The sequence below is a fragment of the Centruroides sculpturatus genome, unplaced genomic scaffold, assembly GCF_000671375.1.
Source record: "Centruroides sculpturatus isolate CEXI.00-Female unplaced genomic scaffold, Cexi_2.0 scaffold381, whole genome shotgun sequence".
Taxonomy (NCBI): domain Eukaryota; kingdom Metazoa; phylum Arthropoda; class Arachnida; order Scorpiones; family Buthidae; genus Centruroides; species Centruroides sculpturatus.
In genome coordinates this window covers 212,045-239,834 of record NW_019384670.1, presented here as the reverse complement: position 1 = coordinate 239,834, position 27,790 = coordinate 212,045, and the positions used below count along the sequence as shown (strand labels likewise).

General features: G+C 39.3%; 2 protein-coding genes and 1 pseudogene across 2 annotated transcripts in view; 2 read left to right on the top strand and 1 right to left on the bottom strand.

The window, feature by feature from the left end:
• LOC111626690 (neurocalcin homolog) overlaps positions 1-20,955 on the bottom strand; it is a 32,000-nt gene extending 11,045 nt beyond the window's left edge. Inside the window, exon 1 of the mRNA XM_023370172.1 lies at positions 20,477-20,955. Within this exon, the coding sequence (XP_023225940.1) occupies positions 20,477-20,854 (378 nt within the window). The 5' untranslated portion in view covers positions 20,855-20,955. The remainder of the gene's footprint in view (positions 1-20,476) is intronic.
• Positions 9,889-10,000, top strand: LOC111626701 (annotated as a pseudogene).
• A 2,626-nt stretch (positions 20,956-23,581) lies between the features above and the next one.
• Positions 23,582-27,109, top strand: LOC111626694. Its single transcript, XM_023370175.1, has one exon. It carries the CDS (start codon positions 23,582-23,584, stop codon positions 27,107-27,109), a length of 3,528 nt encoding a protein of 1,175 aa, XP_023225943.1.
• Positions 27,110-27,790: the final 681 nt, after the last annotated feature.

The window sequence follows — 27,790 nt, the reverse complement described above, 5'->3', positions numbered from 1 at the left end:
CCATTTCTTGTTAATTAGAAATCCTATGCCGCGTGTTCTGCCTGTCAGTGTCCTTTGGTAGTAAAGGGAATTGCCTGTTGTTAGATCTAGTAGCTCTTCACCTTTCCGCCTAATTTCACTGATTCCAATGATGTCCCACTTTGTTTTCTCTCTCTTTTTCCAGTTCTACAAGCTTAGCTTGATTTTATAGCGTACAGCAGTTGTATGTTGCTATGTAGAGCATTGTAGTTTTGTGTGGGTAGTTATGGTTTAGACTCCACAGATTCTTAGCACCCTCTGCCCTCCTGACTGGTTCCTGAGGTTACCCCTCCCAGGATCATTCGGGCCTATGGAGAGTGAGGGCCAGGCTGTGTTTTTTCTTGTATCATACCATGCAGGGGGTTGGTGAGGCATATCTCACCATGTTGCCTTAATATGGGTTGGCAAGGGGCAAGTGATGATATTCATTGGTTTTGCCATTTACCGATGAACCTTTGGCTAACTGCAGGGTTTGCAACTGTCTATCATATCCTCGACAAATATTATAACTAGACTCCATAGATGTTGATTTCTATCAGTGTTGGGTTTGTTTAAATGTCTTTTATCAAAATTCTGTCATTAATGATCATTTTGAAGAAAGAGGTATTTTGGACATGGCTTGTTACTTTCTCTGTTCTTTTATATATAACAGAGGGAAAGTATGGTGATCAGTCAAAAAATGATTGCCAAGATTTTTACATTTTTGGACTCAGGACACCTTGAAATGTCAAGAAATGCAAAAAAAATTTGAAGGGTTTTCTGTATGTATAGATGTTAGTGTGTGTAGGGGAGACATGATTTTTTTCAGCCTCTTTGAAGCTTAATAATTACTGTGCATTTTCTCAAAAGTTTCCGAAATTTTGCACGGAGGTTTGTTTATTAGGGAAATTGATGCAATTAAATTTTGATTGTTGAAGATCAGTGGGGTGGGGAGATATGACACACGACTCCTCCTATCTCCAGAAGAGTCCGACTTAATTACAATTTTACTTGTTACTAGTATTTACAATTTTTTATAAAACCCATCACTACCCTCAAAATTAAGCTATCTAAAATTTTATAATATTTTATTTAAAAACTTTTTATAGTTTTAATTATCATAATGGATGGCACTACATGCAGCTTTAAATGTTGCTGGGAAAGTTAAACAACTCATTACTAATTTTTTCAATTTTTTGTTGTGAGACGTGTAAATACACATTCTCCAAGGTATAACTTTATATTGGAAAGCACATTCTAAAATAGTCTGAAAAAACTTTACTATCTATTATTCATGGTAAACATCAGTACTTACTAATAGGCCTATTAACTAGTTTCTCCATAAAAATAATACTAGACTATTGCCAGAATTGCAGTGATTGCCAATATTGTGCAGCCAGTATTACAGTTAGAGCCAATATCTTACCATATCCCCAAATTCAGCAGACTTATACACAAATCATGAGGAGCTAACTGAAGAAAGATCTAAAAGTCAAGTATTTCATATCTGACAAGGATGTAGGAAGTACCAAAATGGTAACACATTTTCTCAAAAAAGGATTTCAAAAAGCTTACAGTACATTGATAGATATAGAAAAGATAGATGACAACAGTAAGAAAAAACTACTGTTACTCAGTAAATTAAATGATCAGTCCTTGTAGATAAAGCATGCTAACAAACAATATGACATTATTATTGATATAAATAGCAAGAAATGAAAACATCTACAAAGTAATTTTTCAAGAAGAAATTCCAACTTGTATTTAAATATCAAATAAAAAGTAATGGCTTACATTACTAAATCCATTCATCCTATATAATACAATTATTAATGAAATTTTTCTTTTTTATCAATAAAAAGGATGATAAAAGGAAGTAACTTACTGCTTAGTCAAATTCAAAAGTTACAAAAGTTCCTTAATACCATAACTATTGTATTTAATTGATTTTATCATCATCATAATTGTCTAATTTAATGCTAACTTTTTGAAGACAATTATATTTAAGTCTAAAATTTTGAGAGAAAACGAATAATTAAATTATTCTGAACACCTGATGATTTGATATAGTTGATTTTTGTAATTCTGATTATGCAATATTAAAAGTACAATTTGTGATAAAATTAAAAGATGTTCTGACATCAAACAAGTTTACTAAATGCAAAATATGAAAATCATTTTCTAATTATTAAACAATAAAATCCATAAAAATTATACATATTACATCATTTATAATATTTCTCCTGTATTTCGTCGTCATAAAAAACAAAAAAGATAGTATAAAGAGTGTCTCCAAGCCATATTATAATTTACTATTTCTGTTAATAACCTATTTTGTATTATGAGTCAAGTAAACCATTTTCTAGTTTTGAGAAGAAAACATTTTACATAATTCATTAATCCATAAGATAACATTCTTCTCTTGAAAAAAGCTCCATAATTTATCACATGCATCTAAATGTGGCACTAATTCCTTACAATTTGCAGAGAACTTATGTTGTGTTTATTTTTTGATATCATCATCCATGCCAAATATTGGATGCTCAACAGAAAATCAATTTTAATACCAAACAATTTTGAAAAATAGATTGTCTTCTCTGTTGGAAATTTAAAAAATCTCAATTGAAAAAACTTAATAATCAATCACTTTATATTTTTCTTCATAAATGCAAATTTTGAATTAAAATCCTACAAGTCAATGGAATTTAATTCCAATAGTAGTTTTAAATAAATCAAATTTTGAGTTACTGATAAAACAAGATATCAAATCTAATTATTTTATTTCATATAAAATAAATATTCTTTAAAATGAGCATTGTTCCTTGAAATACCAATTTTGATTATAATCAGCATTTACTTAATGAAACTATCAAATAATAATTTAAAACAATATTTAAAAGTTTATTTGATTTTTCCAAAAAAAAAATTCTTTTTAATTATTGTAGTTGAGAAAAAAAAATTGTAAAATTATAATATCAACCTAGTATCTCTCTTTACTAGCATTTTCTTCCTATCTATGCATTTTCTACTATATAACTTAATACTGTAATTTTTCAATACAAACACGGAATCTTTCTTTCAAAGAGTTCATTTTTTTCACCATAGATGCACAATATGTCAAGGCTGAAGATACTTTGAGCGGCAAGTAGCAATGTTTAGGATTAAATTTCAGTCATCAATGTTAGAGAAGTACAATGCATTGACACTGTTGATTTTCTCTGGATTTTAATTAATTATATTCAAATACAAAGTTTGTTCACTAAATTTAGTATTTCATCATTAATCATTCTTGACAAAAAAATTTACATCAACGTTTTAAAAGATAGGAAAGTATAAAAACTTCAGTATACATCAGGATACAATTCTATTCTAATTGAGTGGTCTTCAATATCTCAGGACAGAAAATCTCAAAAAATAACATTGTATACTATAGAAAATGAGTTGACCAATTTATCATCATTATTAATAGAAGCAATATGTAATAGGAGTGAAATTCTTTCATCTTGGAAACAAAATAAATAAATATCTAATCTATTACTAAAACCTATACATTTACAAAGTGGCACCAATTACAAATATTGGTAATTTTTATAACTAACTTAATATTTCAAACATGTTAACACTGGCAATGAAAATTAAGGACAATGCCTATGTTAGCAATGTAAGGATAACTGAACTTAAGAGCAAAAGTGGTATAAGTCAGTTTTTCCAAAAACCTATGTTCTTTATAAAGAAATAGTATTATTTACATTACTTACCCACAGGTTAAAGCAATTAACAATAAATCTGCAATAATTCTTAAATCGGTACTTAACTTTAGATCTAAATTTTTCAATATAGATGAAAAGTGACTTACATTAATTTCACTTTCAACAACTCAATTATAAATCTTGCAATTTCTGTAAATTTAAAAGCAAGCAAAACTGGCTGTTTACATTATGTACTTATACTTTTTATCTGATTTACATATTATTTATGTATATAATATCTACATCATAATGGTTTAGAAATGAAAGCTGAAACATGTGCATCTAGTTTACATATTTTTGTTTTTATATCACTGGAACTTTTAGTTAAAAAACACACCTTCAATAGTGTATTTTAACAATTTATAACTATAAACTATTATATGTTAGGGATTTTGTGTTCATTTAAAACTACAATTGTTACATTAGTAAGATAAGACTAAAAAATAAAATTTTTAGTCTTTTCTTATTAATGTATTATTACAGTTTATTTTAAATACTAAATTTCTTCTAAACATACAACATTTTTTTTCTATTTTTCATTTGATAATCAATAAATAAAAATATATGCTAAAATAATTTATAATATTTAATTTTTAAAGTCAACATGATATAGAGCTGGTAAGAAACTATTTTTCCTATGTAACTATCATTAAATGTAAGTTTTTTGTAAATATATATTAACAATACTAGTAAACAATTACTCCACTTTAATTATAAGAATATTTTACAATATACAGAAGCTGAGATTATATTAAATTTTGAACTGTTTTTGAACTTTAATAAAATTTGCACTCCCATGTATTTTAAATTGTACAGGGTGTTCAAAATGTTACTGTGCAATGAGAAATTTGTAATAACATTAAAGTTATACATATGACATTGCATACAAGACCTGTAAATCATATGTCCCATGTTTCCATTTTTCAATAGATGGCATTATTGCTTACTCACAGATGTTCTGATTTTTGGACTTTTTTCAACTGCATACACTCCTATGGAACCAGCTAGGTCCAGACCTCACTCCTCTGGGGAAAATTCCAGAATTTGCTATAGGAGAAACTGCAATATCATACGTAAAACTTCACTTTTATTAAGATGTTATTTAAACCTTTTTCACTGCACAATAACATTCTGGACACACTGTAATTTCATAAGAGAACCTTCTCTCTTAAATACTATTTTTAAATGAGTGTGCCAGTGTAACAATGGTCTAAGCCACTTAAAAAAGAAAACAGCTTGTTAATGTGTTACATTTATGGTTTATTTTGGAATTTAAAAAAAATATTTTAGTGGAAGTGGTGTATTATGTGATGCTTTAACTTAAATACAATGTTACATAGTCTAGTGTTAAGTAGACTTAGAGATATTATGGTTTTTATGAAGATACTGCAACAGTATTTCTTGGTTAGACCACAGTTGCATTGAAAATTTGTTTGCACGTAAGAAAATGAATAAAGTTACTTGAATAAATGTTGGACTTTTATTAATTAAATAATGTTTCATTATAATTTAAACTTGTACAACATTGTTATGTTTATGTTGGCTTAATTATTACACACACAGTATTATACATAGTCAAAAATGTCATCATCATCTACCTTACTCTCTGTCTGACTTTCCTCAGTACTATTTTGAGAAAAAAACTGGATGGTGAATGAGTGGTGCATATTTCAAAAAATTATTAATACCTGTAACTTTATCTGAATTTAGTCTCATATTATAAACCAAGATTAATAACACATTGATAAACATACACATGATCTAAATTCTCTTTTATCCTTTTAGTCAAGTATATGTAAATCTTATTAATCTGAATAAGAATATTTAACACAATATTTCCATGGATGTTCAACAGATAGCTTCAATACTGTAATGCAACCAAAAATAACAAGATTCTTATCCTCAGTGAATTTACAATTAGATATTTTGCAGAAAAAAAAGGCTGCACACAAAAAATGGCTTTTTCCATATTTTTGAGACTCAAAAGTTCACTATTATAACTAAAGTCAGTCATCTTTGTTACATGTATCTTAGTACTGGTTATTCATTGGCTCTTGGGACTGGACCAATGTTGCACTCTAGCAAAAGGGAAATTCATTTCAGAGACATTATTTGCTCAAAAATAAAATATAAAAAGGTAAATTAAAATGTAACCCATTTTGTAGGAATATAGTTCAAATCAAAAAGCAACAGAATGGCATTAATACCTATATTTGCAAGTTGAAGACCACTGTTATACTGACTCCCTCAAGTGCACATTATCCAGTTATGATTATTATTTTAAAAGCTAATTTGCTTTTCATATATATTTTATCTTAATTTTATGTTTGTATACATAATAATACTCATATTTGGATCTTTTTTTAATGGCAGAAATCTAGAAATGTAATGAACAAATTTGTAAAACTTGTGAAAATTAATTTCATTTTGAAAATAAATTTATATCCTTTCATTATCAAATCTTTATATGTCTCATTAATCTTCATTTTATAGACAAAATAGATTACAGTAATCTATACTGATAAACATCTCTGTGATAAAATTGTGTCAATATTAATTTTTAATGTGAAAACTTATTATAAAAGAAAAAAAAACATTTTTGAATAAATACTCTGAATGATTTTTTAAATCTATAATAATATACTGTATTTAACAGTAAATTACATTTGTCCTGGTATTGATGAAAAATCAAACTTCTTAATATGTCAATATATAGGATGACAAAACAAAGTTTACTTGCAAAGATTATTAAGGATAATATATATTAACTGAGCATTAATTTATTGACACAATTTACAATAAAAGAAACATCTTTCTTTGACTTCATCTTAATAAGAAAAAAAATCAAACCCCCAAATTAAAAATCTTATTTAAAATGTTTATCAAACTTTTGTTTATGTTCAGCATACAACAAACTTACATAATGCAAAATTTCTTTGCTAGTGACTTATTTCATCACAATGCTTTCTTTTTTTGCTATTCAAAAATATTTATATGCCATAAAGTTTATCCCATTCAAAAATCAGACAGATAAATTAGCTGATTATAGAATTAATGTATTTGAAAATGATTAGACATTTCTATTTATAATACAGATGAAAGCTCACTAAAATCCATACTACTAATGATACTATTTGCAAGAAGTCAAGTTAGTTTTACAAAGAAAAAACATATATATATATATATGTATATGTTACTGTGAATGACCGATATCTGGCAAATGTCAGCATTCACACAGTCTCTTCGTGTATGTACGAAATATTTTGCTAAATATCATCATTTCTCACTTACACCAGCAAATGTTGCTGATGGCGAATGTTGAATAAAAATATTTTTATTACGTTAAGACAAAAATGCAACTTTTTAATTAAAATGCCAAAATAGGAGAAAGCTTAAGTAACGGCACATGTAAAAAAACTGTTGAACCTAAAATGAACAGTAAGTTCTAAATCATTAAAGAAAATAATACAATAATAAACTTACACACAAATTATGTGATTGATGTTGTACAATCATATTTATTGCAATAACTTAAACTGTTACAGCACTTTGAGTCCCTTGCTTTTACAACTGCATTTATTTGTGGAACACTTCTTTTTGCAATGACAGCATGTACAATTGACCCCCCTATAATACTGTAGATACAGTAGAGCCTCGATTATCCGACCGTCCTAGTCGGCAAATTTCAAATGTCCGCTAGTGATGTGGCGCTACAATATTTGGCTATGTCTTGGCTACTTTAATATTATTTTTACGTGTTTTAGCTGGCAACACTCATTCGACCATGAAAGGGAGCCAGTAGGCTTAATTTTCTAATTTTTAATGATACAATAGCAACGATTATTATTTTTAAAAATTTTGTTAGGCTTAACATCGATGAAAATTCAACGGGAAGTAGGTTAATAGCGATATACTAATATACTACACTAATAAAGGATTTTTTCATACTTTTCGGTTATCCGACCAACCCCAGTCCCCAATTGAGTTGGATAATCGAGGCTCTACTGTAATTCCATGTTATATGAGTCACTTAGATTTTACAAATATGTGTGCCGGCTGTGAACGGCTCACGTATTTGTAAAATCTAAGTGACTCATACAACATAGAATTATCTACAGTGTTATAGGGGGGTCTACGGTATAGCCTTACCCTCCACTTTTCAAATTAGCTGTAACTACTTCTCTCAGCGATATTTCTTGAGAAGAAATCTCATCTATGAAAAGTAACTTTTCTTTACAAATTACGAACTGATTACATTATTACGTGATTACGAACTGATCTGTTAATGGTGTCTTTTATTCGGATATTGCCAACGCCTTACCAACGACCCCCTCTCATCCTCCACCACTCGACCTGACTAACCGATCCCCACCTCACAGGATCAAAAGAACAAAAACACCATTTAGTGACAAAGTGAGCGATTTCCACCAAACCGTTGCCAGGAAAAGAGGTACAACCTTGTCTTACCTCTGACTACCCACAAAGGATTTGGCGACAGACTGTCGCCTCTCTGTCAACATCGGCTTTTCAGGTGTCATTTTGACCTCCACCAAAGCTTATCCGTGCTTGTCGACATACACCAGCGATTGTTCAAATGTATAATAATATAACCAAATATTTGGTCTTTCATCAACGTATTTTGTATGTGTCGACATTCACCGGAGAATATCGACATTCACTAATTTTGGTCTTTCACAGTAACATATACATACATACAGTATTTACTTGATTAAACCCTGAGAGGTTTATTTTTAAACGTATGTATCCTCTAGGGGTTTTTTACACGGGTTTCTTTTGAACTGAAGTTTATTACTTTGCAATGGGAGATGAGTGGGTAAAAGTTGAAAAAAAATACAATAATTTACCATATTTATGGGTTATAGATACATTTCAAATAATTACTGTTTTAATAGTACTAACTTGATTACTATGTTGTCATTTGATGCCATCATAGAAATAAAGATCTTAAATACAATCTTCAGATTTTTCCTAATTACCTTTAGCTGATAAGCTCTCAATTGCAACTTTCCCATGCTCAATATTGGACAATATTTATAATTTTATTTCAAAAACTGAACCTTAAAATAGAAAATGCTCAATTGAAAAAATCCCACAAACCTTGGAATAGAAAGTGCTATCAGATTCTAAACCATGGACGTCCAATCCATGGCCTGCTGCACCCTAAATTCTTTATCAAAATGAAAATGTACCTAAAGTATGTCTTAAACTGGATACACCTTGATGTTGTAATGACATAATTGCTACTAGAAACCTGTACTACATAACATACTGTTGTAAACAATTTTTCGTGGATGAAAAACATCAAACCTAGTGAAAGAAATAGGTTGAGTGATTCCCATTTAACTAACATTCTTAGAATTAAGACTAGTACTATAAAAGCAGATATTGACAATACAGTATGGAAGGCAATGTCAAAAATCTCATTGAATTTATTTTGTGTGAATATAGTTCCTTTTTTTACTGTCAACAATACATTATTTTTTGTAATTATATATATTTGTAATAAAAATTTGATATTCACATTTTTAACTTATATAAATATATGCTTTTTAAAAGTTACTTTTGTGGCCCACTGAATATATGTAAATTTATAATTTGGCCCATTAGGAGAAAAGGTTGGAGAACCCTGTTCTAAACAATTTGAAGAGGTAGAATTTTAGTTAAATTCCTTGCCTATTAATTATCCTATACAATGCAATAATTCAACATGTTTCCCATGCTTTTCAGGGTTTATTTGAATCCCTGAATTTAATGTAGAAGAATTATGATTAATTAAGACAGGACAAGGAAAATAGAAAGTTACATTTTGGACAGCTAATAAATTTAAAAATTTTCCTCTATCTAATGAAATAAAAATGAAAACAAAGTTGAAAGTGGACATGCAATAAAGTGATTTGATTAGAATATTCATAAATTTCATTTTTCAATCAATTCATTAATTTTAGTTTGTTTTTCTGTGTTAGATAGAATTTCTTAAGAAATTTATAAGTATAGAAACAGTTAAACAGAAGTGTTTGTAAAAGTGCTTTAATGGAGTTAAAAAACATAGAAAATGTTTTTGAGCTACTGAAAAACTTGTCAAGAAGATAGCATCTACAATGGTTGCATAAGAATTGAATGTAACACTTCTCGGCCTTATGGCTAAGATCAAATGTGTAGTATCTGTTCTTATCAGCTTGATTTATCCATAATCAACTGATCTACCCAGGACTAAAGCTGGATTCCGAGCCCACTTTGCTCCCTGGTTTTAGAGCCTACCTTGCTCCCTGGATTTGGACCTGGACCACCAGTGTGTAAGTATTGTTTTAGTTACTCTCTCTTTCCTCACTCTTCTCTCTTCCGCCAGGAGAGCGGCCTGCACGGTTTAAACGCACCGTGTATTCGCTGCTTAACTGGCAACACTTTCCTGTCGGCGCTAGTCCTTGCTAACGCCCTTCTTGGTGCCCTGCCGGGACGCCCCCGGGCGCTTTGCACAGGCACCCTCTTAGCGTTTAGGCCACTATACGCTATACTTTCTCTTCCCCTTCCCGCCCCTCCTTGGTTGGCTGCTTTGCACCCCAGGGGGCGCTTCAACCCCTTCCACTGCTTATTTTCGATACTACACTTTGATCACAATGCCATGTGAAACCGTGTTGGTGCCTTTACACCCACCTCACGGATGCAGACTCTGCCTCCCCATCCCGAGGGAGTATAGTGATCATGCGGGGCTTGTCAGGCACCTCAAGAGAGAGCACAACGCATCTCTTCATTTTGAGTGTAGGGCCTGCGGATTGGTTTTGGAGAAACTCAAAGCACTGAAAGCACATCAGATGCGCTCTGATGCATGCAAAACAAGCATTGAGGAAGCTACTCCACCGCCTCCACCTCCGGCGAACAAGACGATCCGGCGGATTCGAATCAGACAGAAGAAACAATATGCACCCAGGCAATCTGGAGCTACAAGAACACCATCCTCCGAGAGCGACAACTCCACATATACTCCTCCGTCACCCGTATCGCCGCCCACCCAGACCCGGCCACGTAGGAGAAGAACAACCCGCCCGATCCCGGCCTTATGTGAAGAAAGTCCGAACTCCACTTGTCCCGGTCAGGTGAGAACCATTACAACCCCCACTGACCCTCACTCGCCGACTTACGCACAAGTTCTGGCCACAAGCCCTGCCACTACTGCACGGACGACTGATCAACGCCAACCGACCCCCCAGACACGTGCTGACGGTGGAACACCCCAGCCTCGTCCAAGCCCACAATGTACTAACTCTTTTTCTCCCCCAGTAATCTGTCTCCCAACTACAGCGCAATCCATAGGTGAGCCAACGACATTGCCCAACAGCCACAACAACGACAGTGAGAACCTGCCATCGTGGGTAGCGGCATGGATGGACCGATTCAACGCCACCATGGACGAAGACATGTTAGAGGGAGTACTTAAGGACTTTATTGCACTAGCCAACCAGATCTGCAACATAAGGGCCCCGCAGAGACAACACCAGCGTCAGCCCCAACAACAACGTCGACGCAGCAACACATCGGACCAGCGCAACGCTGCATTAGGTGCAAGCGAAATTCAGCGGCTCTACAAGGCCAATCGTAAGAGAGCCTTTGAGAGGATCATGGGAGGCCCGCCTCAATACTGCAATATGGAGGCTACGATGATCGAAAACCACTTCAAGCGTATGTATGAAACCACACCAACAACGACCACCTCGCCGGTACCGGTAAGTCCATGTGAACCTCCAGCAACTAATAATCCTTTTGAATCCCCTTTTACTCCTAAAGAGGTAGCACACTGGATCGCCAGAGGACATAACACCGCCCCTGGTCCCGATAAGCTGCGGTATATTCATTGGAAGCGAATCGACCCTAAAGGCTACATCATAACCTCCATCTTTAACGCTGTGCAGCGAATTGGGTATGTACCCAATGACTGGAAAATCTCGACCACTGTCCTAGTGCACAAAAAAGGGGACACTTCCAACTTGAACAACTGGAGACCAATATGCCTTTCAAACACGCTGGGCAAGCTGTACACGGCGTGCCTAGCTGATAGGCTCCTATATTGGTGCACCACTAATAACCGCCTCTCAACATCACAGAAGGGATTTCTTAATTTCCAGGGCTGCATTGAACACAACTTTGTGTTACAATCTGTGATTCAGGACGCCAGAAGAGCCAAGAAGGACTGCTTCATTGCATGGCTCGACATTGCCAACGCCTTTGGGAACATCCCACATAGCACTCTGTGGGAGTCTCTCAAATGGCACGGCCTGCACCCAGACGCCATAGAAGTAGTCCAGCAACTCTACGAAGGCGCAACTACCCGCATAAGAACCACCACTGGCCTCACCAACCCAATTCTCATGCGGACTGGGGTCAAACAGGGATGCCCCATAAGCCCCTTACTCTTCATTTTAGCTATGGAGCCGGCCATACGCAAGATCCAGGGACTAAGACATGGCTATGAACTCAATGAACACTCCGTAGATGTCCTCGCATATGCGGACGACATCGCACTGATCAGCAACTCAGCAACAGGCCTCCAACTCCAAATTGATACCATTGAGCAATGGACGTCCTGGGCCAATATTAAATTCAACCACACCAAGTGTGGCACCCTCTCAGTCAGAGGTAAGTCACATACTACTTCTGCTAATCCATTTTACATTAGTCAACAGGAACTGCCGATTCTGGGGAATGCGGATGCCTACCGACATCTAGGTGTCCCAACAGGATTCAGCAAATGTGACACTGAGAAGGGCGCCACTGATGGAATTATGCAGTCCATCGTAAAGCTCCACTCATCGAAACTGGCACCGTGGCAAAAGGTAGATGCCCTCAATACATTCATAATGCCAAAATTAACTTTCTTCCTTACAGCTGGCACCACCCCGAAAAGCATACTGTCAAAAATCGACAGAACCACAAAACGATGTGTTAAAAGATGGCTGGGTTTACCACAACGTGCGAGCCCAGAGGTAGTCCATCTCCCTTACACACAAGGTGGTACCAACGTCGTCCCAACGAACCAACTAGCTGACATCGCCCAGATTGCCCACGCTGCCCATCTCTTATCGTCCAGAGACGCCAACATCATTAGCATAGCCCATGGAATGCTAAAAGAGGTAGTTAAAAAACGCATCGCCAGACCCCCATCAGCAGACGATCTCTGCAAATACCTAGATGGTACTATGGAGGGCGATTTCGGACTACCCAGCACAGACATCACCTCGCTGTGGACAAGGCTGAGGATGGCCACCAGACGACTAAAGAAGAAAGTCAACATATCCTGGACTGTGGGACCAGAAGATCTCCCAACTATCACGGCCGGAACCACCCAAATCCAAGCAGGTGAGTGTCAGCGTATACTGTGCTGCCTCTTAAAAGAACATTATTTGAAAAAACTTCTAGCGAAACCTGACCAGGGAAAGGCATACGGCGCCACTGCAGCCAGCTCATTCAGTAACCACTTCCTCAACAACGGCAAGTTTACCAGCTTCAACGAATGGTACTTTATCCATCGGGCCAGAATGAGTGTGGTGCCTCTCCGAGGACATAGGCGATACGGCAATGACACCAAACGCTGCCGACGTTGTAACTACACCCGGGAGACGTTGGCTCACGTGTTGTGTCACTGCCCGCCCAACCTGCACCTCGTCACTCGTCGTCATAACGCAGTCTTGGACAGAATTACTGCAGCATTCCAGCCGGGTAATGCAAAGGTATACATTAACCAATGTATACCTGGTTATAGTGAGAACTGCCGCCCAGACCTAGTGGTCATAAACGAACAACCTAAAACTGTGACAATCGTGGACGTTACAACGCCTTTCGAAAATGGGCCAGAAGCATTCCAGATAGCGAGAGACGAAAAAGTGAGAAAATATGAACCGCTCGCCCAGCACTTCCGCAACCAAGGGTACGATACACACATAAGTGCTTTTATTGTAGGTGCCCTTGGTGGCTATGACCATGCAAATATATCAACTCTGCAAAGACTAGGAATTAGCCGCAAGTACTCCAACCTTATGTGTAAGTTAATGGTGAGCGACACAATCAAGTGGAGCAACAACATCTTCAGAAACCACATCGGCGACCGACAACGCCGCCAAACAGCACCGCACCAGCCCACCAACAACTAACTTAACGCGATAGGCACATATGCCCACACTTGTCGGTAACTGGCAGGCACACGAGCCCATGTCCGCGGATTATTAATACCCACATACTCTTGTATCTTTCCAGATGGCACATTTGCCCATGTATATACTGTAATTATCTTTATCACTCTGTTCCTTTATCACCTCCAAGCTGGCGTAAGAGCCCATGTAAACGCGGGAAAATTTTCATCATCACATATGTAACTACTAATGGTTGGCAAAATTATGCCCATGTCGTGGAACTACTTATAATTGTAGCTATTTACCATCATATAATTGTTAATTTTATTAGATTCTAAATAAAGGTTTTTATATCTGTTCTTATCAGCTTAATGGTTCTTCAGTAAAATAGCTCCAGACCTGGATTCCGAGCCCTGCATTGCTCCCCAGTCCTCTGGGTAAGTATACTCTTGGTTTTGGTTTTACTTTCCTTCACTCTTCTCGCTTCCGCCAGAAGAGCGGCCTGCACGGTTTAAACGCACCGTGTATTCGCTGCTCGACTGGCAACACTTTTACCTATCGCCGCCAGTCTTGGCTGGTAGCTTTCCTGGTTCCTGGCTTGGACGCCCTGTGGCCCTTAAGGCCCGTGGTGTTCCACTAAGGACACCCTCTCACTTCCCCTTCCTGCCCCTCCTTGGTTGGCTGCTCTGCACCCCAGGGGGCATTTCCGCCCTTTTTCCCTCTCTATCTACGCTACACATTTGACGCTATGCCAGAAGTAACGGTGCTAGTCCCTCTGCACCCGCCCCACGGCTGTAGGCTGTGCCTCCCCATACCAAGGGAGTACAGCGACCATGCGGGCCTGGTCAGGCATCTTAGGAGAGAGCATGAGGTGCCGCTTCTCTTTGAGTGTAGGGCCTGTGGACTCGTCCTAGAAAAACTTAAGGCTATGAAGATCCACCAGACCCGCTCTGAGGCCTGCAGAGCAAGCATCGATGCCGCTTCCCCGCCGCCACCGCTCCCAGCTGACCGTGTTATCCGGAGAATACCAAACAGACCGAGGAAAAGCTATGCTGCGAGAAAACCTCGACCACAGTCCTCGCCCGTCTCCGCTAGTGACCAATCCCACATGGACCCTCCATCACCGGCCTCGCCGCCCTCTCCACCTCAGCGTCGCCCAAGAAGAAGGACCACTAGACCCGTCCGGGCGAGCCCTGAAGTGGAACAGCCATCTGGGACACCCAGCAACGAAGCGATCCCTCCAACGCCGACACCATCCTACGCTGATGTCCTACGCTCAAGCCCGGCAAGTACCGCACCAACGCCTAGCCGCCGTGACGTCTCAGCTTCACAACCATCACGTCCCCCAACAGCTACAAGGGACACCCCCCAGCCCCCAACTGGGGACTCTCAGGTAGGCCCACTACCTATCTCTTCCCCCCCATCAGGTCCACTTACTATTACGCAGGAAATCCGCAATAGATCTACTACATCCAACAACCAGCAAGCCGATGCACCTCCACCATCATGGGTATCAGCATGGATCGCCAGATTTGACGCCGCAATCGACGAAGACATCTTGGAGGGAGTTTTGGGAGACTTCATCACCTTGGCGCAGCAGATATGTAAAGTCCACACCCCACCCCAGCAGCAACAACATCAACCTCGCAACCACCGTAGCTCGAGTGACCGCGACAACAGCTCCCAGCCGGAGGCAGGTGAAATCCAGCGGCTCTATCGAGCCAACCGTAAGCGCGCCTTCGACCGCGTCGTCGGCGGCCCCTCCCGTTTCTGCCGAATAGACGCCAAATCCATCGAGGACCATTACCGGGAGATGTATAAAGCTACAACACCTACTGACATCGCTCCAGTTCCAGTACGACCATGCACGCCTCCTGACACCAACAACCCTTTCGAGGCCCCTTTCACCCCCCAAGAGGTAGCCCGACGCATCTCCAAAGGCCACAACACTGCACCTGGCCCAGATAGGCTTAGATACCTGCACTGGAGGCGGGTCGACCCAAAAGGACTAATCACGGCAGCCATCTTCAACGCCGTACGCAGAATAGGATATGTTCCCAGCAGCTGGAAGATTTTGACCACTGTGCTTATACACAAGAAGGGTGAGGTCTCCAACATCAGCAACTGGCGCCCGATCTGCCTCTCCAACACGCTCGGCAAGCTCTACACCGCTTGCCTTGCCGATAGACTGCTATGCTGGTGTAACACTAACAACCGCCTATCTCCTTCACAAAAAGGGTTTTTAAATTATCAGGGCTGCATTGAGCACAACTTTGTGCTCCAATCTGTTATTCAAAACGCCCGGCGCTGCAGGAAAGACTGCTTTATCGCTTGGCTGGATATTGCCAATGCGTTCGGCAATATCCCCCATGCGACCCTCTGGGAATCCCTCAAGTGGCACGGCCTCCATCAAGATGCAATCTGCGTGCTACAACAGCTCTATGATGGGTCGTCCACTCAGGTTCGTACCAGTATGGGCCTCACTGAGCCCATCCCAATGCAATCTGGGGTCAAGCAGGGCTGCCCCATCAGCCCGTTGCTTTTTATTCTTGCAGTTGAACCAGCCATACGCCGCATTGTGGACCTCGACAAAGGGTACTCTCTTAACGGCTACCCAACCAGTGTCTTGGCATACGCCGACGACATTGCTCTCATAAGTGACACAGCAGAAGGCCTCCAAATGCAACTAGACGCCATTGCAGACTGGACTAATTGGGCGAACATCAACTTCAACACTGCCAAATGTGGGACTCTCAGCATTAAAGGTAAGGAACACGCCACTAGTAATAACTCCTTCCTTCTCAATCAACAGACTATCCCCGTCTTGGGCAACGACGATGCCTACCGCCACCTTGGTGTTCCCACAGGCTTTGGTAAACACGACACCCCTACCGCAACTACCGATGGAATTCTGCAGTCATTGGTAAAGCTGCACACCTCTAAGCTGGCGCCGTGGCAGAAGGTGGACGCACTGAACACCTTCATCATGCCCAAGCTCACCTTCTGCCTAACGGCCGGGACAACACCTAAAAGCACGCTTACCAAAATTGACAGGGCCACAAAGCGCTATGTCAAAAAATGGCTTGGCCTCCCACAACGGGCCAGCCCCGAAATAGTGCACCTCCCCTACATGTGTGGCGGGACCAATGTTACGCCCACAAATCAACTGGCTGATATCGCTCAGGTGTCTCATGCGATGCACCTTTTTTTCTCCAAAGACCCCAACATCACAGGCATCGCCATAAAAGCACTCACCGAGGTCATCAACAAGCGTATAGGTAGGACCCCCAACGACGAAGACTTATGCCAATACCTCAACGGGTCAATGGTTGGCGACTTTGGGCTACCAAGCACTGACATTACATCATTGTGGACGAGGCTCCGAATGGCCACGAGACGTTTAAAGAAACGCATCAACATCACCTGGACAGTCGGACCCGGAAATCTGCCCAACATCTCAGCAGGTACTACGCTAATCCGTCCAGAGGACTGCCAGAGGGTCCTCTGCGGCCTTCTAAAAGAACACTTCCTCGGAAAGCTGCTTGCTAAACCTGATCAAGGAAAAGCATACAAAGTGACATCATTCAGTCCGGTAAGTAACCATTTCATAAACAACGGAAAATATACTCGATTTTCCGACTGGTACTTCATCCATCGGGCGAGGATGAGTGTGGTGGCTCTCCGCGGACATAGACGCTTTGGCAACGACACCAAACGTTGCAGGAGATGCGGCTATGTCCGGGAGACCCTAGCCCACGTCCTCTGCCACTGTCCACCAAATCTGCATATCATCACGCAAAGGCACAACGCCATACTCAACCGTCTAGTGGCAGCATTCAAACCCGAAGGAGCCACTGTACTCGTCAACCAACGTGTACCGGGGTTCAGCGACATCTGTCGACCAGATATGGTGATCATTGACGAAAAATCAAAATCAGCCACAATCATCGATGTCACGACGCCTTTTGAGAACGAACAGACCGCCTTCCAGCTTGCGAGAGAGGAAAAACTACGCAAATATGCTCCCCTTGCACAGCACTTCCGCCAGCAAGGCTTCGACACCCACATCAGTGCTTTTATTGTCGGAGCTCTCGGTGGATATGACCACGCCAACGAGGCAACCTTGCAGCGGCTTGGCATCAGTCGTCACTATGCCAAACTTATGAAAAAACTAATGGTTAGTGACTCTATAAAATGGAGTAACGACATCTACAGAGGACACATCGGCGATACCCGCCAGCATCGTACAACATCGCTCCCGCCCAGCAACAACTAAGCTACACGTCTTTGTATCGTGCATATCTGGCAGGCAACTGTGCCCATGTACCCAGCGAGCTCTCTATCCTACTACTTGGTGGTTGGCAAACATGCCCATGTAATCGGTATCCTACGACTACATCCACACTTGTAACGCGTCTATTGGTTGGCAATCAAGCCCGTGTACTCGGTTCACTTATACCTTCCTTGTATCGCGATCCTGCGGCTACAAAGCCCATGTAAACTCTGCACACTCTGTACATACTTGTAAATAACTGCTCTGTTGGCAAATATGCCCATGTACTTCCATCTGTACTGACCAAATCACCAATGTAACACTAAGTTGGCAAAAATATGCCCATGTCGCGAATTATGCTTTAAACTCTTTGTAATTAACTTATCTGTACCATTTTCATAGTATCTATAATAAAGGCTTTTTAAATCTGTTATCCAATGTTACAACAAGGAAAAATAACAATAATACATGATACACATATTATAAAAAGCTTTTGAATGATTTTTTTTTTATTCAAAAACCACTCTTCAAGCATTTTTTGAGTATTAAAAGAATCTAAACAATACCTCATTATTGTACTTTATTTTAATATCATTTAACTCTGCTTAAGTACAGGATGTTCTTTTAAAATAAAAAATCACTACATTTCCAACAATGCAATACTTTAATATCACACTAAAGTTTTCAACTAACTTAATTGATCATCTTCAGGTAATATTGAATTGTATATTACATTAGAACAACTACAAATGGAACACATGAGGAAGTATAGATGAGGATGATCAGTTAAGTTGATCAAAAACAGTGTGATATTAGATTTCTAGCAATGCAGTGTTTTAGGTGTTGTGTTTTTATACAAAAGCTGTAGGAAAAATTATACTTTCTTTTGTTAAAATTTTTATTGTAGAGGAGTATTTTTTTATCAAGTTTCTTCTGATAAAAATTAACTACCAAGCTTAATTTTTTAAACTATTCTACCATATTTTCTATTTCTGTTATTTGAAAATATTATCTTTGATTCTATATTTCTCAAAAAGCATTCATAAATTGTTTATGTAAGAAGCCTTTGTTAATTTAATAATAATTGCTTTAGTTTTATTGTTACTGGAAACATAAAAAATAGTTTAATTTCTAAAATAATTAAACTAATTTCATACTTCATCTTTCAATTATCATCAGCTGACTGCATAAATATATCATATATGAATGATTCAAATTCAGTATGTGCATCTTTTTTAATAAACTGAAAATATTATTTGTTTCAATTTCCTATTTATTTATTTAATTATACATAATTTATCATTAAATAATTTAAATAATTATTTACATTTAAATTAATAGAATATAATTTTAATTTTAGAATATTCTTTAAGAAAATATCAACCAAGAGCAGAACCCACAATTCCTGCTTACTGTGCAGATGTGTTTCTAGTTATCCTACTCTGTCAATCATCACTTCCAGACTGATTTTAGATAAAACCATATTAGCACCAATTGGAGGAATCTTAGTGCCCAGGCCCTATATGGCTCTCATTCAGTTTATGCTAAACGAGAGTTAGAGTCATGGAGACTTTTTTATAGTAACTATTGGGTTAGTTGTGTTTATTATATTATATAAATATACTCAGGGAAGTAACTAATAGTAATTGATGTTTCCAAAAAACTTACATTTTTGACAGATTTTCAACCAGTCTTCTGTAACTTTCTCCAAAAAGCAATACAAAATTCAAATATAATTTTGCAATGGAAAACTGTTATCTAACATTTATATGCAATGTATTAACTTACAAAAAATATTGATTTTACTACTATTTAAAAACAGCTTCTTCATAGAATTGCAAATAGAATCCATCTCTAAAAAAGCTGAATGCAAGAAAATGCAGGATACAAAGTGTATGTAATCGTTAACATAAGTTAGTGTAAAACTACAATTATTTAGATAAATAGCACCAATACAATAGTAAATTTCAGAATACTATGGTAATATTTTAATATATTTCCTGAAACAAATTCACAAATGATTAAAATATGCAGATTTGACAGGATGCTTTTGTTTAGAACAATTCACCCACCCACTATGATAGACTCATGAACTTCAATTGAGGACATAAATACAATTTAAATGTAACAATGAGCTCAATACAACTGACATTCAGATTATTGAATTAATTATTATCAAAAAGTCAACCTGGAGAAAAGGCTAGTAAGTTTATTTCGGATATTTTAATTATGTAATAATTAATTCCATAAATGAGGAATTTATTTAATCAAACAATAATTACATAAAAATTTATTTTAATGTAAGAAAGTGAACTCACCGTGACAATTTCCAACATTTCCTGTCGAGAAATATAGCCATTTCCATCTAAATCATACATGCTGAATGCCCATTTTAATTTCTGTTCCAGTTTTCCTCGGGAAGTAACACTCAATGCACACAAAAATTCACGAAAATCTATCGTTCCATCACCGTTGGCATCAAAAGTACGGAACACGTGTTCTGCAAATTTCGAAGCATCACCATATGGAAAAAAGTTTCCATAGATCTTTTTAAATTCGTCAATGGATAGGTGTCCACTGGGGCAATCTTTAAGAAATCCCTTGTACCATTCCTGAATTTCTGCATCAGTAAATTCGGTATTTTGGCGTAGGTCCTCCAGGACTTCAGGCTTCAGCTTGCTATTCTGTTTGCCCATCCTCTGCCCAGGATGTGGGAGCCGTCTCGGCTACAACTCCAGGGCAACAGAGGGATAAGATGACAACAGCTGCAATTCAGCCTGTAAAATATTAATGCATTATAAGAAATAAAGCAAAAATATAAGGTTGCCTATCTTCTGATCATATAAATACATAATTTTTAGAGCAATAATTTATATTTTTTTACAAGACAAATTTCTTATGTTAATGTAATAAAATCATTAAGTAAATCTCTTTTTAATATTAATTCATTCAGATAAAATCTATAGTTTGTATCATTATACCATTAACCATTTTTTTCACATCTTTAGTTAAGAGTTATATATTATAGAATTAATAGCTTTAATTATTTTTTTTATCTTTTACTTTCAGTCAAAAAACATAGAATATTATTTTTCTTTCTATTTCAAATTTAAAACCAATTTTGCAAATTTTTAAGACACTTAAAATACTAAGTTCCTGGCTCTATAGTTACCATATATTATAAAAAACTATTCTTACGCATTCAGAATACTGAACAATGCACAATTCTTATAAAATTTTACATAAATGAATCTTTCAAGAAAAATCAAACTTGTTAGTGAAAACAGCAAATCAAATTTCTTGTGATATCCAATGGAAATCTGGAAAAATATATCATATCATATGCTCAATTATTACTGAGGTATGTATGACAACAAAAATCTTTCATCTAAAATTCTTGTAGTAATAAACTTTCTAGCATTATTCTCAAAATAAATGTTGATTTTTCAAACATTATGAAAATAGTCTCAAATTAAAAATATTACTTTGACAAGAAAATTTTTGTAGCAGTAGATAGTTATATAAAATAGTAGTTGTACTATTTTGTAAGTTAATTTTATCATTTGAATATTTAAAAAAATATGTATATAATTAATATTTGACACATTAAGATGAAACATTTTTTTCTAGTTTGTTTCATCTAGTTTATTCATTTTGGTATTTTACTTTAACGAAATAGATTACATTATCAAGAATCTGAAGATGCCAATTCCATTTTAACATCTATATACAAATTTATAAACATGTAAGAAGTACATAAAAGAATATCTAGATTTTTCATATATCATATCAAAAAAATTTCTCTTTTTAACGGTCCAGCAAAATGTTTAATTCGATAAAAACATTTTCGGCCAATTTTAGCGGTCTTCATCAGTTATACTAATATTAAAAAGAACAAAGCATTCGAATTTACATAATACAAAAATTAAATAAACCCAAACTGTGATTGCACAGATCAACGTAAATGCCCTTGTGGGTTATTCAAAATTACAAAAACATAAAAAATACAAACAAATAAATGTAAAATAAATAATAGTGCCGTCCACGTTATTATAAAAGGACTTCCAAGCTGTGGATAATCCATCAGCATCCCTGTGATTAATGCATTCCGTGATAATATGTGCTTTGTGTATCTCCATTTTTTTAAGATGCCTCACAGCTTGTATAAATCTTGTAGTTGTAATGATTGCCACTCAATCCCAGAATACGGTGATATCCTGTTTGGCAAACGCTGCAGTACTTTTTTGTAATTTTGAGTAACCCACAAGTGCATGTACGTTGATCTGCGCAACCGTGGTTTGGGTTTATTTAATTTTTGTATTATATAAATTCGAATGCTTTGTTCTTTTTAATATTAGAATAACTGATGAAGACCGCTAAAATTGGTCGAAAATGTTTTTATCAAATTAAACATTTTGCTGGACCGTCAAAAAGGTGTTATTTACATAAATTCGAATGCTTTGCTCTTTTTAATATTAGAATAACTGATGAAGACCGCTAAAATCGGTGGAGAACATTTTTATTCAATTAAACATTTTGCTAGACTGTTAAAAAGGCATTATTTATACTATTTTTATATATTTTATTTTAGTTCCAGTAAGAATTTATTGTTTACTTATTAATTTAGAAGGCTCTGGAAGAAAAGAATTGGCCCAGAGTTGAACTTGAACCTGTAGCTGCTTACTGTATGGATGCGTTGTCAGTTACACTAACTGGACTTCTGTCCAATCTTTGCTTCCAAATTACAGGTAATAAGTATTTTTTTTATGAATCTGTGTATTTTCATATTGTTGACTTGTTAAGCACTGACTTTATAGTGTATTTTGAAGACACATGGCAAATTTTCATCATTTATCNCCTCCAAGCTGGCGTAAGAGCCCATGTAAACGCGGGAAAATTTTCATCATCACATATGTAACTACTAATGGTTGGCAAAATTATGCCCATGTCGTGGAACTACTTATAATTGTAGCTATTTACCATCATATAATTGTTAATTTTATTAGATTCTAAATAAAGGTTTTTATATCTGTTCTTATCAGCTTAATGGTTCTTCAGTAAAATAGCTCCAGACCTGGATTCCGAGCCCTGCATTGCTCCCCAGTCCTCTGGGTAAGTATACTCTTGGTTTTGGTTTTACTTTCCTTCACTCTTCTCGCTTCCGCCAGAAGAGCGGCCTGCACGGTTTAAACGCACCGTGTATTCGCTGCTCGACTGGCAACACTTTTACCTATCGCCGCCAGTCTTGGCTGGTAGCTTTCCTGGTGCCTGGCTTGGACGCCCTGTGGCCCTTAAGGCCCGTGGTGTTCCACTAAGGACACCCTCTCACTTCCCCTTCCTGCCCCTCCTTGGTTGGCTGCTCTGCACCCCAGGGGGCATTTCCGCCCTTTTTCCCTCTCTATCTACGCTACACATTTGACGCTATGCCAGAAGTAACGGTGCTAGTCCCTCTGCACCCGCCCCACGGCTGTAGGCTGTGCCTCCCCATACCAAGGGAGTACAGCGACCATGCGGGCCTGGTCAGGCATCTTAGGAGAGAGCATGAGGTGCCGCTTCTCTTTGAGTGTAGGGCCTGTGGACTCGTCCTAGAAAAACTTAAGGCTATGAAGATCCACCAGACCCGCTCTGAGGCCTGCAGAGCAAGCATCGATGCCGCTTCCCCGCCGCCACCGCTCCCAGCTGACCGTGTTATCCGGAGAATACCAAACAGACCGAGGAAAAGCTATGCTGCGAGAAAACCTCGACCACAGTCCTCGCCCGTCTCCGCTAGTGACCAATCCCACATGGACCCTCCATCACCGGCCTCGCCGCCCTCTCCACCTCAGCGTCGCCCAAGAAGAAGGACCACTAGACCCGTCCGGGCGAGCCCTGAAGTGGAACAGCCATCTGGGACACCCAGCAACGAAGCGATCCCTCCAACGCCGACACCATCCTACGCTGATGTCCTACGCTCAAGCCCGGCAAGTACCGCACCAACGCCTAGCCGCCGTGACGTCTCAGCTTCACAACCATCACGTCCCCCAACAGCTACAAGGGACACTCCCCAGCCCTCAACTGGGGACTCTCAGGTAGGCCCACTACCTATCTCTTCCCCCCCATCAGGTCCACTTACTATTACGCAGGAAATCCGCAATAGACCTACTACATCCAACAACCAGCAAGCCGATGCACCTCCACCATCATGGGTATCAGCATGGATCGCCAGATTTGACGCCGCAATCGACGAAGACATCTTGGAGGGAGTTTTGGGAGACTTCATCACCTTGGCGCAGCAGATATGTAAAGTCCACACCCCACCCCAGCAGCAACAACATCAACCTCGCAACCACCGTAGCTCGAGTGACCGCGACAACAGCTCCCAGCCGGAGGCAGGTGAAATCCAGCGGCTCTATCGAGCCAACCGTAAGCGCGCCTTCGACCGCGTCGTCGGCGGCCCCTCCCGTTTCTGCCGAATAGACGCCAAATCCATCGAGGACCATTACCGGGAGATGTATAAAGCTACAACACCTACTGACATCGCTCCAGTTCCAGTACGACCATGCACGCCTCCTGACACCAACAACCCTTTCGAGGCCCCTTTCACCCCCCAAGAGGTAGCCCGACGCATCTCCAAAGGCCACAACACTGCACCTGGCCCAGATAGGCTTAGATACCTGCACTGGAGGCGGGTCGACCCAAAAGGACTAATCACGGCAGCCATCTTCAACGCCGTACGCAGAATAGGATATGTTCCCAGCAGCTGGAAGATTTTGACCACTGTGCTTATACACAAGAAGGGTGAGGTCTCCAACATCAGCAACTGGCGCCCGATCTGCCTCTCCAACACGCTCGGCAAGCTCTACACCGCTTGCCTTGCCGATAGACTGCTATGCTGGTGTAACACTAACAACCGCCTATCTCCTTCACAAAAAGGGTTTTTAAATTATCAGGGCTGCATTGAGCACAACTTTGTGCTCCAATCTGTTATTCAAAACGCCCGGCGCTGCAGGAAAGACTGCTTTATCGCTTGGCTGGATATTGCCAATGCGTTCGGCAATATCCCCCATGCGACCCTCTGGGAATCCCTCAAGTGGCACGGCCTCCATCAAGATGCAATCTGCGTGCTACAACAGCTCTATGATGGGTCGTCCACTCAGGTTCGTACCAGTATGGGCCTCACTGAGCCCATCCCAATGCAATCTGGGGTCAAGCAGGGCTGCCCCATCAGCCCGTTGCTTTTTATTCTTGCAGTTGAACCAGCCATACGCCGCATTGTGGACCTCGACAAAGGGTACTCTCTTAACGGCTACCCAACCAGTGTCTTGGCATACGCCGACGACATTGCTCTCATAAGTGACACAGCAGAAGGCCTCCAAATGCAACTAGACGCCATTGCAGACTGGACTAATTGGGCGAACATCAACTTCAACACTGCCAAATGTGGGACTCTCAGCATTAAAGGTAAGGAACACGCCACTAGTAATAACTCCTTCCTTCTCAATCAACAGACTATCCCCGTCTTGGGCAACGACGATGCCTACCGCCACCTTGGTGTTCCCACAGGCTTTGGTAAACACGACACCCCTACCGCAACTACCGATGGAATTCTGCAGTCATTGGTAAAGCTGCACACCTCTAAGCTGGCGCCGTGGCAGAAGGTGGACGCACTGAACACCTTCATCATGCCCAAGCTCACCTTCTGCCTAACGGCCGGGACAACACCTAAAAGCACGCTTACCAAAATTGACAGGGCCACAAAGCGCTATGTCAAAAAATGGCTTGGCCTCCCACAACGGGCCAGCCCCGAAATAGTGCACCTCCCCTACATGTGTGGCGGGACCAATGTTACGCCCACAAATCAACTGGCTGATATCGCTCAGGTGTCTCATGCGATGCACCTTTTTTTCTCCAAAGACCCCAACATCACAGGCATCGCCATAAAAGCACTCACCGAGGTCATCAACAAGCGTATAGGTAGGACCCCCAACGACGAAGACTTATGCCAATACCTCAACGGGTCAATGGTTGGCGACTTTGGGCTACCAAGCACTGACATTACATCATTGTGGACGAGGCTCCGAATGGCCACGAGACGTTTAAAGAAACGCATCAACATCACCTGGACAGTCGGACCCGGAAATCTGCCCAACATCTCAGCAGGTACTACGCTAATCCGTCCAGAGGACTGCCAGAGGGTCCTCTGCGGCCTTCTAAAAGAACACTTCCTCGGAAAGCTGCTTGCTAAACCTGATCAAGGAAAAGCATACAAAGTGACATCATTCAGTCCGGTAAGTAACCATTTCATAAACAACGGAAAATATACTCGATTTTCCGACTGGTACTTCATCCATCGGGCGAGGATGAGTGTGGTGGCTCTCCGCGGACATAGACGCTTTGGCAACGACACCAAACGTTGCAGGAGATGCGGCTATGTCCGGGAGACCCTAGCCCACGTCCTCTGCCACTGTCCACCAAATCTGCATATCATCACGCAAAGGCACAACGCCATACTCAACCGTCTAGTGGCAGCATTCAAACCCGAAGGAGCCACTGTACTCGTCAACCAACGTGTACCGGGGTTCAGCGACATCTGTCGACCAGATATGGTGATCATTGACGAAAAATCAAAATCAGCCACAATCATCGATGTCACGACGCCTTTTGAGAACGAACAGACCGCCTTCCAGCTTGCGAGAGAGGAAAAACTACGCAAATATGCTCCCCTTGCACAGCACTTCCGCCAGCAAGGCTTCGACACCCACATCAGTGCTTTTATTGTCGGAGCTCTCGGTGGATATGACCACGCCAACGAGGCAACCTTGCAGCGGCTTGGCATCAGTCGTCACTATGCCAAACTTATGAAAAAACTAATGGTTAGTGACTCTATAAAATGGAGTAACGACATCTACAGAGGACACATCGGCGATACCCGCCAGCATCGTACAACATCGCTCCCGCCCAGCAACAACTAAGCTACACGTCTTTGTATCGTGCATATCTGGCAGGCAACTGTGCCCATGTACCCAGCGAGCTCTCTATCCTACTACTTGGTGGTTGGCAAACATGCCCATGTAATCGGTATCCTACGACTACATCCACACTTGTAACGCGTCTATTGGTTGGCAATCAAGCCCGTGTACTCGGTTCACTTATACCTTCCTTGTATCGCGATCCTGCGGCTACAAAGCCCATGTAAACTCTGCACACTCTGTACATACTTGTAAATAACTGCTCTGTTGGCAAATATGCCCATGTACTTCCATCTGTACTGACCAAATCACCAATGTAACACTAAGTTGGCAAAAATATGCCCATGTCGCGAATTATGCTTTAAACTCTTTGTAATTAACTTATCTGTACCATTTTCATAGTATCTATAATAAAGGCTTTTTAAATCTGTTATCCAATGTTACAACAAGGAAAAATAACAATAATACATGATACACATATTATAAAAAGCTTTTGAATGATTTTTTTTTTATTCAAAAACCACTCTTCAAGCATTTTTTGAGTATTAAAAGAATCTAAACAATACCTCATTATTGTACTTTATTTTAATATCATTTAACTCTGCTTAAGTACAGGATGTTCTTTTAAAATAAAAAATCACTACATTTCCAACAATGCAATACTTTAATATCACACTAAAGTTT

Coding starts and splice junctions, on each gene's coding strand:
- LOC111626694 (XM_023370175.1), top strand. CDS start 23,582: ATGCCAGAAGTAACGGTGCTAGTCCCTCTGCACCCGCCCCACGGCTGT.